Raw genomic sequence first — 13,838 nt, 5'->3', positions numbered from 1 at the left:
AGTTTTTACTTATGTTAAATAACTCAGTGTCTTACATTGTATAGTCTTAGAAGAAACATAACACATATCCGAGAGTAAACTTTATTAAAGTTACGTTTTCAGAAAATAGATTCAGTAAATATGGTTAATATAGCAACAAAACTTGAGCTCATAGGCTTTTGACATTTAAAATTAATCTTCAATGATGTTGATCAGGAAATTCTTTCATTGGTGGAATTACTTCTCCAGTCTCCAAAATTGTATCACCCTAGGAAAACAAACATGTATTAGTAGAAAAATCTTGTCTGCAGTTGTATATCCATTTGGTCAGACCTCACACTGAAAATCTAGTTCAGCTTTGGCATTCACACTATAAAAGATACTTAGACAAAGCAGAGGCTAAGAAGGAGAAACCAGTATTCAAAATCTTAAGGTATAAATGAAAGAATAGGGGAAGTTTCACTCAAACAGAATGACTAGACAGGGCATAAAAGTGGTCTTCACAGAGTGATAAAGGAATGATGTTTATTTGCATGGCCCCAGGAAACAGGAGATACAGAAGAAGTCCTAGAAGTTACAAGAAAACACTTTCAACTCAATATAAGGAGGTTATATATTTCCAGCAATTAAATGTGTTAGGCAATCACCAGTTTACCATTTGGTCCAGACAGTACAGTACAGACAGAATACAAACTTTGCCTGTGTAGCTGGTTAAGGTGTCTTCTTTTTTTTTAACGAGAGGAGGGGAGATAGGCTCCTGCATGAGCCCCGGCTAGGGTTACCTGGCAACCCCTGTCTGGGGTAGATGCTCCAGTAAACTGAGCTATCCTCAGCGCCTGAGGCCAACACTCGGACCAACAGAGCCATCCTCAGTGCCCAGGCTGCCACTTGAACCAATGGAGCCACTGGCTGGGGGTGGGGGGTGGGAGAAGTAGATAGTCGCTTCTCCTGTGCGTCCTGACTCTGAATTGAACCCAGGATGTCCAGATGCCGGGCAGATGCTCTATCCACTGAACCACTGGCCAGGGCCCTCAATTAGATTCTAAAAGCACCTAGTGCCATAGGAAGCCTTGAGATAATCCACTCCTTAGTAACCCTTGAACATCCAGGTCAATGGCTGGCACTCTGGGGGTGCCACTCTGATGTCTACATACTCCTAAAGTCGTTATCTCCATAGCATATCTGCATCTAATTAGATACACACAACCACCTATCCCTAACACCTCCATCTCTGTACTCAGATCCACTCTATCTACTGGGGTAAAAGGCCAGGGCCTAAGGTGTCTTTTCACACCTAGACAGTGTGTAGGTGGTAGAAAAGGCATGAGCTTTGGAGCCCAAATCAAGTGGTGAGAACCCTGGAAACGCCACCAACAAACTATAATTTTAGGCAAATTATTTAGCTTTAAAAGTTTCAGCTTTGTGTTCAAGATAGCTTCTGTTGGCCTAACAGTCCATGAATGAATGGGTAGAGTAGAATTATTCCCCATTCCCACCCATGCCATTTCCTGACCAGATACTGCTCAGGACTCTTATCCAATGAAGAAATAAACTTTTTATGATAAAGCCATTATACACTTTGAGGATAATTTGTTACCACAGCTAACTTTACCCTAACACAGAAATTAATACTCTGAAGTGGTACCAATGCTACTTTAATAAAAACTGAACTCTATAGCACTGGCTTATCAGTCTGGAGACAAGGACATAGGTAATGGAAGCTAAAAGATGGGATAAAAGGCAGCAATAACTTGGAAGCAGACTGTCTACGTGGTGTGGCTGATTTGAAAGGAGAAATAAAAAAGGAAAAAGGAAAAGTTCAGGACTATTCAGGATTAGAAAATCAGATTGCTTCTGATATAAATAATGTTTTTATTTTAATTCAGGAATTAAGTTTAATGGGGTGATATTGACCAATAATAGCCCATAGGTTTCAAGTAAACATTTCTATAGCATCTGAACTGTTCAGTTGCAATGTGTGCCTATCACCCTAATCAGGGTTAACTCTGAAAACATTCTGAGAAACAAGCCCAATGAAGCTTGGAAACAGTAAGCCCCTATGGCAAAGATCAGACACTGAAGTGAAGACAGCCTGTGAACCACAGTCTGTTTCAGACGGCCTCCATATACCTGCCACTGAGCTGAGAGATGCAGTTGCATGAGGACAAAGAAAGGCGGGAACTTGATAACTATAGAAAGCACAGATGCATGTGGGACTGACTAGATGCAAACGGACTCCTAACCAAGTATTTTTCTTTTTATGCCTACCCAATTTGGGAACTAGATGATCAAAATAATCAAACACACAGACACAAAAGCCTGTGAATGACTGAGCTTAGGACAACCTGTGCCCCTCAATCTTCTCTGAGCAGAAGGCAGATTTAAAAGGCTGTGTACGACTCTGAGAAGGGCATGCTTCCCACTTACCATTTTAGATGTGGTCTGGGTTGGTAATGGAAAAGAAAGAACCCCAGGACATAGCCAGGACCAGGAAGAACAAAGAACAACGGTGTTACTTCCAGAAAACAAAATTAGTGTCCATTCAAGTAGCTTCTTATACACAAGGAGAGTTAGGATCCTTTATGTTTGACCACGATTTCAGAATTGCCAAGAACTGTGTCTGCTCTGCTGTCTAAAATTCTACCACTGAACAATGGGTGTGGTAGTGGTAGGGGAACAAGGAATACAGCTAACTTGCCTTCTTAATTCATTGATCCTCAGATCTCCAAGAGAAGTCACATCTAAACCTGACAGATATTACTATGCATTATCTGGAAATCCTAGATTTGGGGCTAGTTGCAGTGAAAGAATGCGACTTTGGGATTTTCCTTGGTGAAGGAACTGTTATTTGGGATGAAGGAAGCAAAGTGCTATTTATTACTATTTTTTAATAAGAGAGAGACAGACAGGAAGGGAATGAGATGAAAAACATCAACTGATAGCAGTACATTAGTTGTTCACTGATTGCCTTCTTATATTTGCCTTGACCTGGGGGCTCCAGCCTAGCCAATGACCCCTTGCTCAAGCCAGCAACCTTTGGGATCAAGCCAGCAATCATGGGTCATGTCATCCCAGGCTCAAGCTGGTAACCTCCTGCTCAAGTTCATGAGCCCGTGCTCAAGCTGGCAACCTCGGGGTTTCAAATATGGGTCCTCAGCATCCCAGGCTAACTACCTGCTGTACCACCGCCTGGTCAGCGCAAAGAGCTATTTAGACTAGAAGGATGGACTGTGGCAGAGATCTCAGTGATGGGAGGCTGCAAAATATGAAAAAGCACATAGCTATTTGGGACAATGAGAATGAATTCTGACCGCCTGACCAGGTGGTGGTGCAGTGGATAAAGCGTCGGACTGGGACACGGAGAACCCAGGTTCAAAACCCCAAGGTGGCTGGCTTGAGCGTGGGCTCGTGCTTTGAGCAAGGCTCACCAGCTTGAGCCCAAGGTCGCTGGCTTGAGCAAGGGGTTACTCGGTCTGCTGTAGTGTCCCCAACCCCCAAACCTCATCAAGGCACATGTGAGAAAGCAATCAATGAACAACTAAGGTGCCGCAACAAAGAATTGATGCTTCTCATCTCTTCCCCTTCCTGTCTGTCTGTCCCTCTCTCTGTCTCGGACACACACACACAGAATGAATTCTGACCAACAGGATTTAAGAGAAGTGATGAGCTACCTCCAAGTTTAGGACTTAAAATCATCCCAAGACATCTAGCCCTGTCTTCCCCTAACATGAGCTTGGAAGCCTTATTCTAGATGGCATAACTGTAAGATTGAGGAAGATCGCCTGCTCCATATTCTCTGTGATATCAATAAGAAATCAACCTTTGTTTTGTTAAGCATGGAGATTTGGGGGTATGTGTCTTATTGTTTCTCCTGTTCTGTTTACAAACAAGTATTCTTCAGGTCCTCAAATGGGAAGTTTCTCAAAGGGGTCAATGGCATAAAAACTAGAATAACTACAGTGGCAAAAAAAAATAAGAGAAGTAGATATGATATGTTAGTATTATGTGGTATTTTAGTTTTCTGGGTTTTTTTGACAGAGTCAGAGAGAGGGACAGAGGGAAGATAGGGACAGACAGACAGGAAGGAGAGAGAAGCATCAATTCTTCATTGCAGCACCTTAGTTGTTTATTGATTCCTTGTTCACTGATTGCTTTCTAATATGTGCCTTGACCAGGGGGCTCCAGCAGAGCAAGTGACCCGTTGCTCAAGCCAGCGACTTTGGGCTTCAAACTCTGACGTTTGGGCTCAAGCCAGCGACCATGGGGTCATGTCTATGATCCCATGCTCAAGCCAGCGACCACGGGGTCATGTCTATGATCCCATGCTCAAGGCAGCGACCCCACGCTCAAGCTGGCAACCTCGGGGTTTCAAACCTGGGTCATCCTCATCCCAGTCCAATGCTCTACCCACTGCACCACCACCTAGTCAGGCTTAAAAGAAGAAGAGCCCTCCTTCTTTTCCTTTAAATAGTAATGGCAAAATAAATAATAAACAAATATGTAAATAGAATAAATAAATTACTCAACTGTTGAAACCAGTAAAATAATTGCCTACTGAGACTACCTAGGCCCTGATACACATCAGTAATTCACAATGAAATATAAAAGAAATCCCCTACTATTTCCTAAAGCAGAGTTCCAGCTGGAAGGTTAGCCAATTTTGGTGATTCTCCCTAAAATTCCCTCCTATTGCAGTAGATAATAGATTATTGTGACTATATCACTTGAAACAAGAATCGACAGGTTTTTTTTCCCCAAAATTATAGAACTTTAGAGACTGATGGTAGTTCATAATCTGTGATTAGAAATAGGACAAAACCATAACATGTATTCTTCTGTTAAATAACCTCACAAACAACCAGTAAAAATACCAACTAAACTTCTATTGCTGAAAAGACTCATTTTAAATTAGGATAATAGCTTATATATTCGTATTATAAAATATAAGCACACATTCACAGATTTTAAATTCACAGATGGAGACATTAAGGTCAAACTGCCGTAAGAAATGATAGTTTGGAAATAGTAATAGAAATTCAGTTGCTATTACTACGCTCAGGTGCCTGCTCAGGCTAGATCCCAAGTCCGTAACTCTACACCAGGGGTCCCCAAACTTTTTATACAGGGGGCTAGTTCACCGTTCCTCAGATCGTTGGAGGGCCGGACTACAAAAAAAACTATGAACAAATCCCTATGCACACTGCACATATCTTATTTTAAAGTAAAAAACAAAACGGGAACAAATACAATATTTAAAATAAAGAACAAGTAAATTTAAATCAACAAACTGACCAGTATTTCAATGGGAACTATGCTCCTCTCACTGACCACCAATGAAAGAGGTGCCCCTTCCGAAAGTGCGGCGGGGCAGATAAATGGCCTCAGGGGGCCGCATGTGGCCAGCGGGCCATAGTTTGGGGAGCCCTGCTCTACAAAAAAACAGAACACCTACCTTCAATTCACTTAAAAGTCATACAAGTTTTATAGACAGGTTGAAAAGAAATGTGCCCACCTCCCATTTTCAACTGTAACTGCTACCTGACACTGTTTACCCCCCCCCCTTTTTTTTTTACAATATACAGAACAGGCAATTGAACTGACAGTAAGAAGGAACATTTTAGTCAATCACTTGGGGAAGGAAAGGAGAAAGAAAAATAACAAACAAAGGAAAAATCAGATGTTTTAAGACTTACTGGGAATATTCTGGGCTTCCTTTCAACAACGGCATATGGTTTTGTCTGTAATAAAAGTAATGCTGTTAATTATGGTTTTAGAGTTTCTTCTAAAAAGATCATATCCCAAATGTTTAACTTAGTCCCAAATTTTCACCAAACTCCAGACTCATACAACCATTTACTCAGGATCTCTACTTGGCTGTCAAATGGGCACCTCAAGTTTACTCACGTCCAACACTTAACTTTCCTTGCCCCCTATCTCACTACATGACTCTTTTGTTCTCCCAATTAGGCCAAAACCTCTGACTCCTCAGCAGAACCTGTTGGTTCTACCTTGACATTATATCCTGAATCTGCTTCTCACCACCTCTAGTACTATTACCCTTGTCCAAACCTGTGTCATTTTTCACCTGTGTGCCCTCCTATAGTCTAAGCTCTTAATTATTAGAGAAAAAGCCGAACTCCTTGCTGAGATCTCTAAGACCCTGCACAATCTGGCCCTTGGCTACCTCTCTGAGCTCCTCCTACCTCTCCCTCTCTCCTTGTGATAGGGGAACTTTGAAGTTCAAAAGTTGTGGCTTTAATCCTAATCAGCAGGCTTAGCGATTAAGGTTTATAAAGAGTTGTTTTAGGAGCTGCAAACAATCAACCAAACTAGCCCTGATGTTAGGAGGACAGCAATCAATCAAAAGTACTACCTGTAGAACACATGACTGGACTGAGACCAACAAGTAATTAACCTTTCTCCGTGGATGCTGGCTCCAGAAGAAAGGGAAAGCAGTTCACTTTCTCCCTCAAATTCCAATCCCTTCACCCCATCCCTTTTCTCCTCCACATAAAAAAAAAGGCCAGATGGAGACTTAAGGAAGTTATTGTAAGGGAAAAAACCCTGCTGCCTTCTCAGATGGCTGGTCATCTGAATACAGCACCTTTAAAGATTCAATACTGGTCTCTGCTTATTGGATTGCAGGCGGTAGGCAGCACAAGCTGAGTATTCTGGTTTCACTTGTACTATAGCCATGAAGCTGCTTTGCTATTAGCTCCATCAGTTGGGCCTGCTTGAGCCTCAGAGCCCTTATACTTAATGATTCCTCTACCTGAAATGCTCTTCTAGTTCTCTGCTTGGTCCATATCCTCCTGTCATTTATGTTTCTCTTCAAATAGCACTTTCTCAGAGAGGTCTAATTAAAATAGCAGCCCCTGTCATTCTCTAGTCTTTTACCCTTAGTTTTTCTAATACAGACTTACCACCTCCATTATACACCTCTTTATCTAATTATTGCCAGTCTCCAAGACCAGAGTAAACATTTTGTAAGAGCAGAGACTCAATCTGATTTTCCACTGCTGTATCCCTGTTTAGCACAGTGCCTTACACACAGGAGGAACTACCAAATATCTGTAAAATAAATGTACTTATTAAGAATACACACCTGCATGAAATACCAAACCAAAAAATTTAGATTACTGGCATGATGTAAAACTTGGAGAAATTGAAGCTAAAAGGAGAGAAACTTAAACTACAATGTGAGGACATTCAAGTGTCTTTAAAAACACCTTACACAGCCTGACCAGGAGGTGGTGCAGTGGATAAAGCATTGGACTGGGATGCTGAGGACCCAGGTTCAAGACCCCGAGGTCACCAGCTTGAACGTGGGCTCATCTGGTTTGAGCAAAAGCTCACCAACTTGGACCCAAGGTTGCTGACTTGAGCAAGGGGTTACTCAGTCTGCTGAAGGCCCACGGTCAAGGCACATATGAGAAAGCAGTCAATGAACACTAAGGTGTCGCAATGTGCAATGAAAAACTAATGATTGATGCTTCTCATCTCTTCGTTCCTGTCTGTCTGTCCCTGTCTATCCCTCTCTCTGACTCTCTGTCTCTGCTAAAAAAACAAAAACCTTACATAATACAATGTGAAAACATTAAAATGTCTTTAAGAACTCTGGCCAGAGGTAGTCTTATGTATCCTCACGATTAGAATCAGATTATGCATTTTTGGCAGGAATACTGCAAAGTTGATGCTGTTTTCTTTTATTGCATCCTATCAAAAAATTTCAGTTTGTCTCACTGCAACCAACTGGCTGCATAGCTTTGTACTGCTTTGGTAATCAATATTACTAGCCCGGATGGAGGAAGAGATTGTCAGCCCTGTCACTGTAAGAATGATGGTGAGAACTAACAATTGCTAATATCATGTATTCATAATGTTCCAGGGATATAGCAGTTTTCAGTTCCTGTCCCAGCTAAGAACAAGAAACAGCCTTGACCACAAAGCCCCGGCAGACACTGACTGCCCCATTACAGGAATTCAGCTGACAAAAACCAGATGGCCAACTCAAGGATACTGACCACAAAGAACCATGTCAAGGCCTTCAGGAAAATATCCTATACATCCTGCAAGTCCAGTTTTCCCTCCCCCTCTTTCAGCCGTATAAAATTTGTCAACATGAGCAGAGATGTTAAGATGGGCTTTGGGACAGGAGTCCCCCATCCTCTCAAGCTACCTGCTCTTGAATACACCTCTTTCTTTCTTTTTTTTTTTTTTTTGGTATTTTTCTGAAGCTGGAAACGGGGAGAGACAGTCAGACAGACTCCCGCATGCACCTGACCGAGATCCACCCAGCACGCCCACCAGGGGTGACGCTCTGCCGCGACCAGAGCCACTCTGACTAGAGCCACTCTAGTGCCTGGAGCAGAGGCCACAGAGCCATCCCCAGCGCCTGGGCCATCTTTTGCTCCAATGGAGCCTTGGCTGCGGGAGGGGAAGAGAGAGACAGAGAGGAAGGGGGGGTGGTGGAGAAGCAAATGGGCGCTTCTCCTATGTGCCCTGGCCGGGAATTGAACCCGGGTCCCCCGCACGCCAGGCCGACGCTCTACCGCTGAGCCAACCGGCCAGGGCCAATACACCTCTTTCTTTACGCACCAGCACCTATCTCACGAGCCTGCCTTTCGTTGCAGCAGGCAGATGGACCTGAGTTCGGTTCCACCATTATTAGTAATGTTAATTTAGATTTCTTGATTAAGGTGGTTATCTGCCAGGTTCTCCACCACATAATCATGCTTTTCTCCTTTGTAACAAATGCTAAAGATAGATATTTTGAGATTAATTTTAGTATCCTTTCATGTTCCTTGGCTGAATAAAACATTACTATGATGATTTTCAAATTACGATTTTTCTAATTCTATTACTCCTTGTCCATTTATTATTTAACTATCTATTATATAAAAGTTTTTTCAGCCCTGACTGGTTAGTTCACTCAGAACACTGTCCTGAAACACCAAGGTTGTAGGTTCAATCCCTGGTCAGGGCACATACCGATAGTAACCAATGAATGAACAACTAAATGGAACAACAAATGAATGCTTCTCTCTCTTTCTCTATTCCTCTCTCCCTTTCTCTCTCTAAAATCAATCAAGACAGAGTTTTCTATTTTACCCATTTATTATTCACTTATTTATATGAGTATGGACTCCTGGATTTACACTTTAGTTATTCAGTTGTCTAACATCTAATACTATCATTATTTATTTTGATGCTCAAATTGACCCAGTGGGAGTCCTTTCAGACTGATTCTATGTCCTTTTGATATAGCTCCATCATTCTTTGAATAATTCTTTACATTCTGTCACAAGCAGCTCATCTTGCATTTTCCCTGCCCCTGCCCTGGAACTGGCCATTTCTCCAAAGAACTCTGGATCTTTTCTATGAAGAATATTATTTAGAAAACAAGATCAGGCTACTGGATGTTCTAATTACCATGGGGTAGTTCTGGCACCAGGGGCTGTCAGTGGACAGAGCTAAGGAATATCCATACTTACATCTATATTTACTTACATATCTATCAATACATGTTAAAAAAATCACAATTCACACCCACTTTCAATTCCATTCCAGTAGGGTTTCTCCCTTTTCGTATGTCTAGATCCCTTTTCCAATAATGGGAATCCTGGGTCCCATTATTATCAACATACGTACTTATTTATTTATTAGTAAGAGAGAGGGACAGACAGCAAGGGAGAGAGATTAGAAGCATCAACTCATAGTTATTAGTTGTTCACTGATTGCTTTCTCATATGTGCCTTGACAGGGTGAGGGGGGGCTCTAGCTAAGCTTGACCCCTTGCTCAAGCCAGCAACCTTGGGCTTCAAGTTAGCAACCCCACAATCACACTGACAAACTCAGGGTTTTGAACCTGGGTCCTCAACTTCCCTGGCTGACACTCTATCCCCTGTGCCACCACCAGGTCAGGCAACATATGTACTTATTTGACCAATGTTCCTGTATATACCCAACCTCCTGCCACAACCACTATAACTCTAATACAAATAACATCCTCACCTCAGACCTTTGGATTCTGACATCTTACTCTGTGCTGCCACTACCATCATTGCCCCAAACTACCCTTCTTCCAATATCCTACACCGGATTGCTGCCACTGCTACTCTCCAAACAGGGTGTACTCACCAGTACGCCCACTCCCACTCACTAACGCAGCAACCCATGCAGGATCTAACAATCCTCAATGGGTACCAGAAAGCCCTCCTGCTCTCTCTGGGTTTCAACAGGCCATGCTGAGCAGCGAGCACTGCCCTCTCTTCCATGCTACTCCTGAAATTCACTACTTATTCACCCTGTTTGGGTCCCAACTGCCACATCAAACTATCCTTAGCCTTTAAAATATGGCAACTGTCTCAGTTCAACCACAATATGCAAGACCTTTCAGTGAAAAAGTTTAAACTTTTGAATATCCCGGATTGTAAAAAAAAAAAAAAAGTAAAAAATCAGAATGAAGAAAAGGGAAATGGGATGACAAAGATAACCTTTGACAATTTTGAATTTTTCCTTATACTAGATCTGTGCTCAAAAGGAGAACCAGAGCCCCGGCTGGGCAGCTTAGTTGGTTAGAGCATCATCCTGATAAGCCAAGGTTGTGGGTTTGACCCCCAGTCAGGGCAAAACAAGAGTCATCAAATGAAAACATAAATAAATGTAACAACAAATCAATGTTTATCTCTCTCTCCCTCCCTTCCTCTCTCTCTAAAACCAATCAATAAATAAAATTAAAAAGAGAGAGACAAGCAGAAATTCTTTTCTCCCTTCCTACTCATGATCTTGATTTTACACCAGTGTTATGTCAACTACATTCTGATCATTTAAACACTGTTTCTATGAGTAAGTGCATTTCAAGTTGTAAGCAACTACTGTGAAGACTAACTTTTTAAAAAACCATATATTACTTAAATTTCATTAAACCTTTTACCTAAAAGGATTCAAAGTAGTTCAAAATCAGTAACAAATGGCAGATCATCTCCACTAAATAAAGTATGGTAAGGCATACCAAATATAGGAAATAACTTTGTTACAACATTAAAAATAAATTTTGAAAAACACATACTTAAAACATACTTACATTCACATGATATTTGAAATAATAATGAACAATCCAGGCAGGTATAAGTACATGAGTGAAAACAAGGATACTGTGTCGGTATGTCTTATAGATCTGGGGGGGAAAATCATACATAAAATAAACAGATATCCCATGTTTTACATTTGTGGCAGAAAAAAAAATCAATGATATTACAATGTCATTATTATTTTTATATCTCAAAGTGCTACATATTTCCTTATAGTCTCTAGCTGACCTTACAATTCAAATATTTTTTCTAAACATAGGGCCTAATAGGGAATACCTGGAGTTCAAGGAAGTTGCATTTTGCAAAACTATGGTAAGGCATTTATAGATTAAAAAAAAAACTTCTAAGATATCTTTATTATAAGTTTGTTAAAGATAAAACAATGCATAATGAAAGAATAATATTAATTGACTTAACCAGAGTAATCAAACCTACAGAATTTTTCAGGTAAAGTCATCTCCCTAATCTATCAATTTCAGATACCTACAACAACACCACTTGCATCATTCTAGGTGAGGCAGACAACCTGAGCACACTGATGCTGAAAAAGTGTTTTACATACTAAGATAGGAGTGTTCCAAGCTCACTTTGGGATGCCTTTTTGCTATTTTAAGAGAAAGGCAAAAGAGTTAAAAACAAACAAACAAAAAAAAACAACCCTGAGCTTTTCCATGGCAGCCAATTTAATTGAAACACACCTATCCTTTCAGGGAAAAGATTCAAAGTGTTGTAATAGATATGACTGTAGAAGAAAAAATTAACAAAGTCAGGTAAGATAGATTTCAACAAATGATTATCTACTTCTTTACATCACTAGATGATGGGAGCTGATTTACTTCTTTCCATCTACTTTCAACCAGTGGCCACCAAAATCAATGTCAAGAATACAAAGGGTGACAGAAGGTTGAATTAAGAGTTTGATTTTACCACCAAAAATAAGTATCTAATCCACTTTCTCAGAAAAATTTGCACCAGACTTCTTAGCACTGCAAGAAATTAGATATGCAGAGATTTCAATGTGAACTCTTTCAACCCCTAGCTCTATGACCATGGGTAAATCACTGAATTTTTGTAGGCCTTAGTTTCCACTAATTTAACATGAGAATTAGGAATAGTTTTCTAGCTTACAAGAGTAAAAAATGAAGTCAAGTAACACATGTAAAACCCTCAAAGTGCCACACACAAAGAAAGCACCCAAGTGTTACTTATTAGTATTATTCCACTATCAGTCAATGTCATAGCTAAGTGAAAGCAATTCTGAGATACAATGTTCATGACCCATAATTGATGGGATTTAATTAATGACCTCAAGAAAATGTTCAGAGACCCTGAAAATAAAGACAACTCTGAATGAGTGATTTTCTGCAGTGTAAAGTCCAGGAATGGCATCTGTTACTGAAAATGTGTGTTAAAAGTACATAGTGGTAATTTAGAAAGGTGGCTCTTGAGTATAACTCAATATATTTATTGTACATACCAATGGGGCTGTACTATCAGCTAGACTCGAGACTCATCGTGTCTTCTGGTAGATTGGGTTGTATATAGTATTAGCTGGTCTCTATAACCTCTACCTTAAAAACCAACAAATGTCCTCAAATACTGAAACTATATCATTTTAACTAGTGACTCCTTGGCTATCAGTCGGAGGGAAGATTTGTACAGTCAAAAGATAACCAATCGCGCAGAGTCCTGTAAAACCGAAGCAAAGATTCGCCTCCTTCTCATCACACTAGACAGCAAAGGGCAGGGCTCTCCCAAAGCCATACATGCTCCTGGACTCCTGACTCCCAGTGCAGGACTCTTGGGACAGGGCGGCGTTCCGTTAACCCTAAGTCTCGGCTGAACCTAAGTCTCCCTCCGGGAATTATTGGGAGTTACGGGCGCAGGGCGATGCCAGTCCTTGGTGTGCCTACAGGAGCAGGCATCCCAGCAGAGGCTGGGGGTCGCAGAGGGTTGCGTGTCTAGGGACGAGGGAGGCCCGTCACTCACCAGGTTCTTCCAGGGGGCCTGGTCCTGCAGAAACTTATTCCAGAATCTCTCCGTAGGCCACACCCTCTGAGGGGGCAGCACCGGCTCTCGGGGGCTTAGCTCCTGGTCCTTCAGCCATCGCCTTCTCAGGTCTCGCAGCTGCTGCAGCCGCAGTTTCTCGTCTGGCGTGTACCCTGTCATGTCGCCGCTAGTTGGAAACCCAGGCAGAAGGAAACGGCGCGTCCCCAGACCACGGTCTTGTCACTTAGGCGCTCGCGTTGGGCAAAGCGACCTTGCGAGGACGCCTGGGAGCGGCGCGCCGTGATGACGCCACTCTAGTCCGACTCCGCACCGGCTCCAGTCTCCCAGCGGGGGCTGGGCATGCGGAATGCTCTGCGCCCGCCGCTTTGCGGGTTCTGATAACTAGCGCGAGTGGGAGGAGCGCTTTAGCTATGGGGTAAGGGGAAAGGCTTGGATAGGAAGAAAGTGTGAGAGGTCAGAGGATGCGAGTATGTGATTCATTGGATGTGATGTCCAAATGCAAATTTCGTTACTTTCCTCTTTCACCTTGGAATTCCAGTTCCCCGGACCTAGAGTCTGTGGCGTCCATTACACCCAAGGTTAAATCCCAGCCTTGTCAGTTATTGGCAAAATGACCTTAAGCAACTGTTTCGGTATGTTTCTTCATCTGCACTGCAGAAGTAAAAAGAGTAGTTTTACTAAGAGAATTAGACGCATTCACACTCGAATCAGCAACCTCCTTTCTAGGACTCTGTCCCAAATATACGGTGGTAAGAG

At 41.9% G+C, this 13,838-nt stretch overlaps 1 protein-coding gene across 1 annotated transcript; it reads right to left on the bottom strand.

Moving 5' to 3' along the window:
- Nucleotides 1–67: 67 nt before the first annotated feature.
- NDUFB6 (NADH:ubiquinone oxidoreductase subunit B6) lies at nucleotides 68–13,376 on the bottom strand. The gene is made up of 4 exons (XM_066367846.1): nucleotides 13,062–13,376; nucleotides 11,066–11,158; nucleotides 5,673–5,717; nucleotides 68–247 (listed from the first exon to the last, which is right to left on the bottom strand). Exons 1-4 carry the CDS (start codon nucleotides 13,239–13,241, stop codon nucleotides 179–181), a joined length of 387 nt encoding a protein of 128 aa, XP_066223943.1. The 5' UTR covers nucleotides 13,242–13,376; the 3' UTR covers nucleotides 68–178.
- Nucleotides 13,377–13,838: the final 462 nt, after the last annotated feature.

The sequence above is a fragment of the Saccopteryx leptura genome, chromosome 2, assembly GCF_036850995.1.
Source record: "Saccopteryx leptura isolate mSacLep1 chromosome 2, mSacLep1_pri_phased_curated, whole genome shotgun sequence".
NCBI lineage: Eukaryota > Metazoa > Chordata > Mammalia > Chiroptera > Emballonuridae > Saccopteryx > Saccopteryx leptura.
Note: the sequence above shows the minus strand (reverse complement) of the source record. Positions and strands in the feature narration are given on the sequence as shown.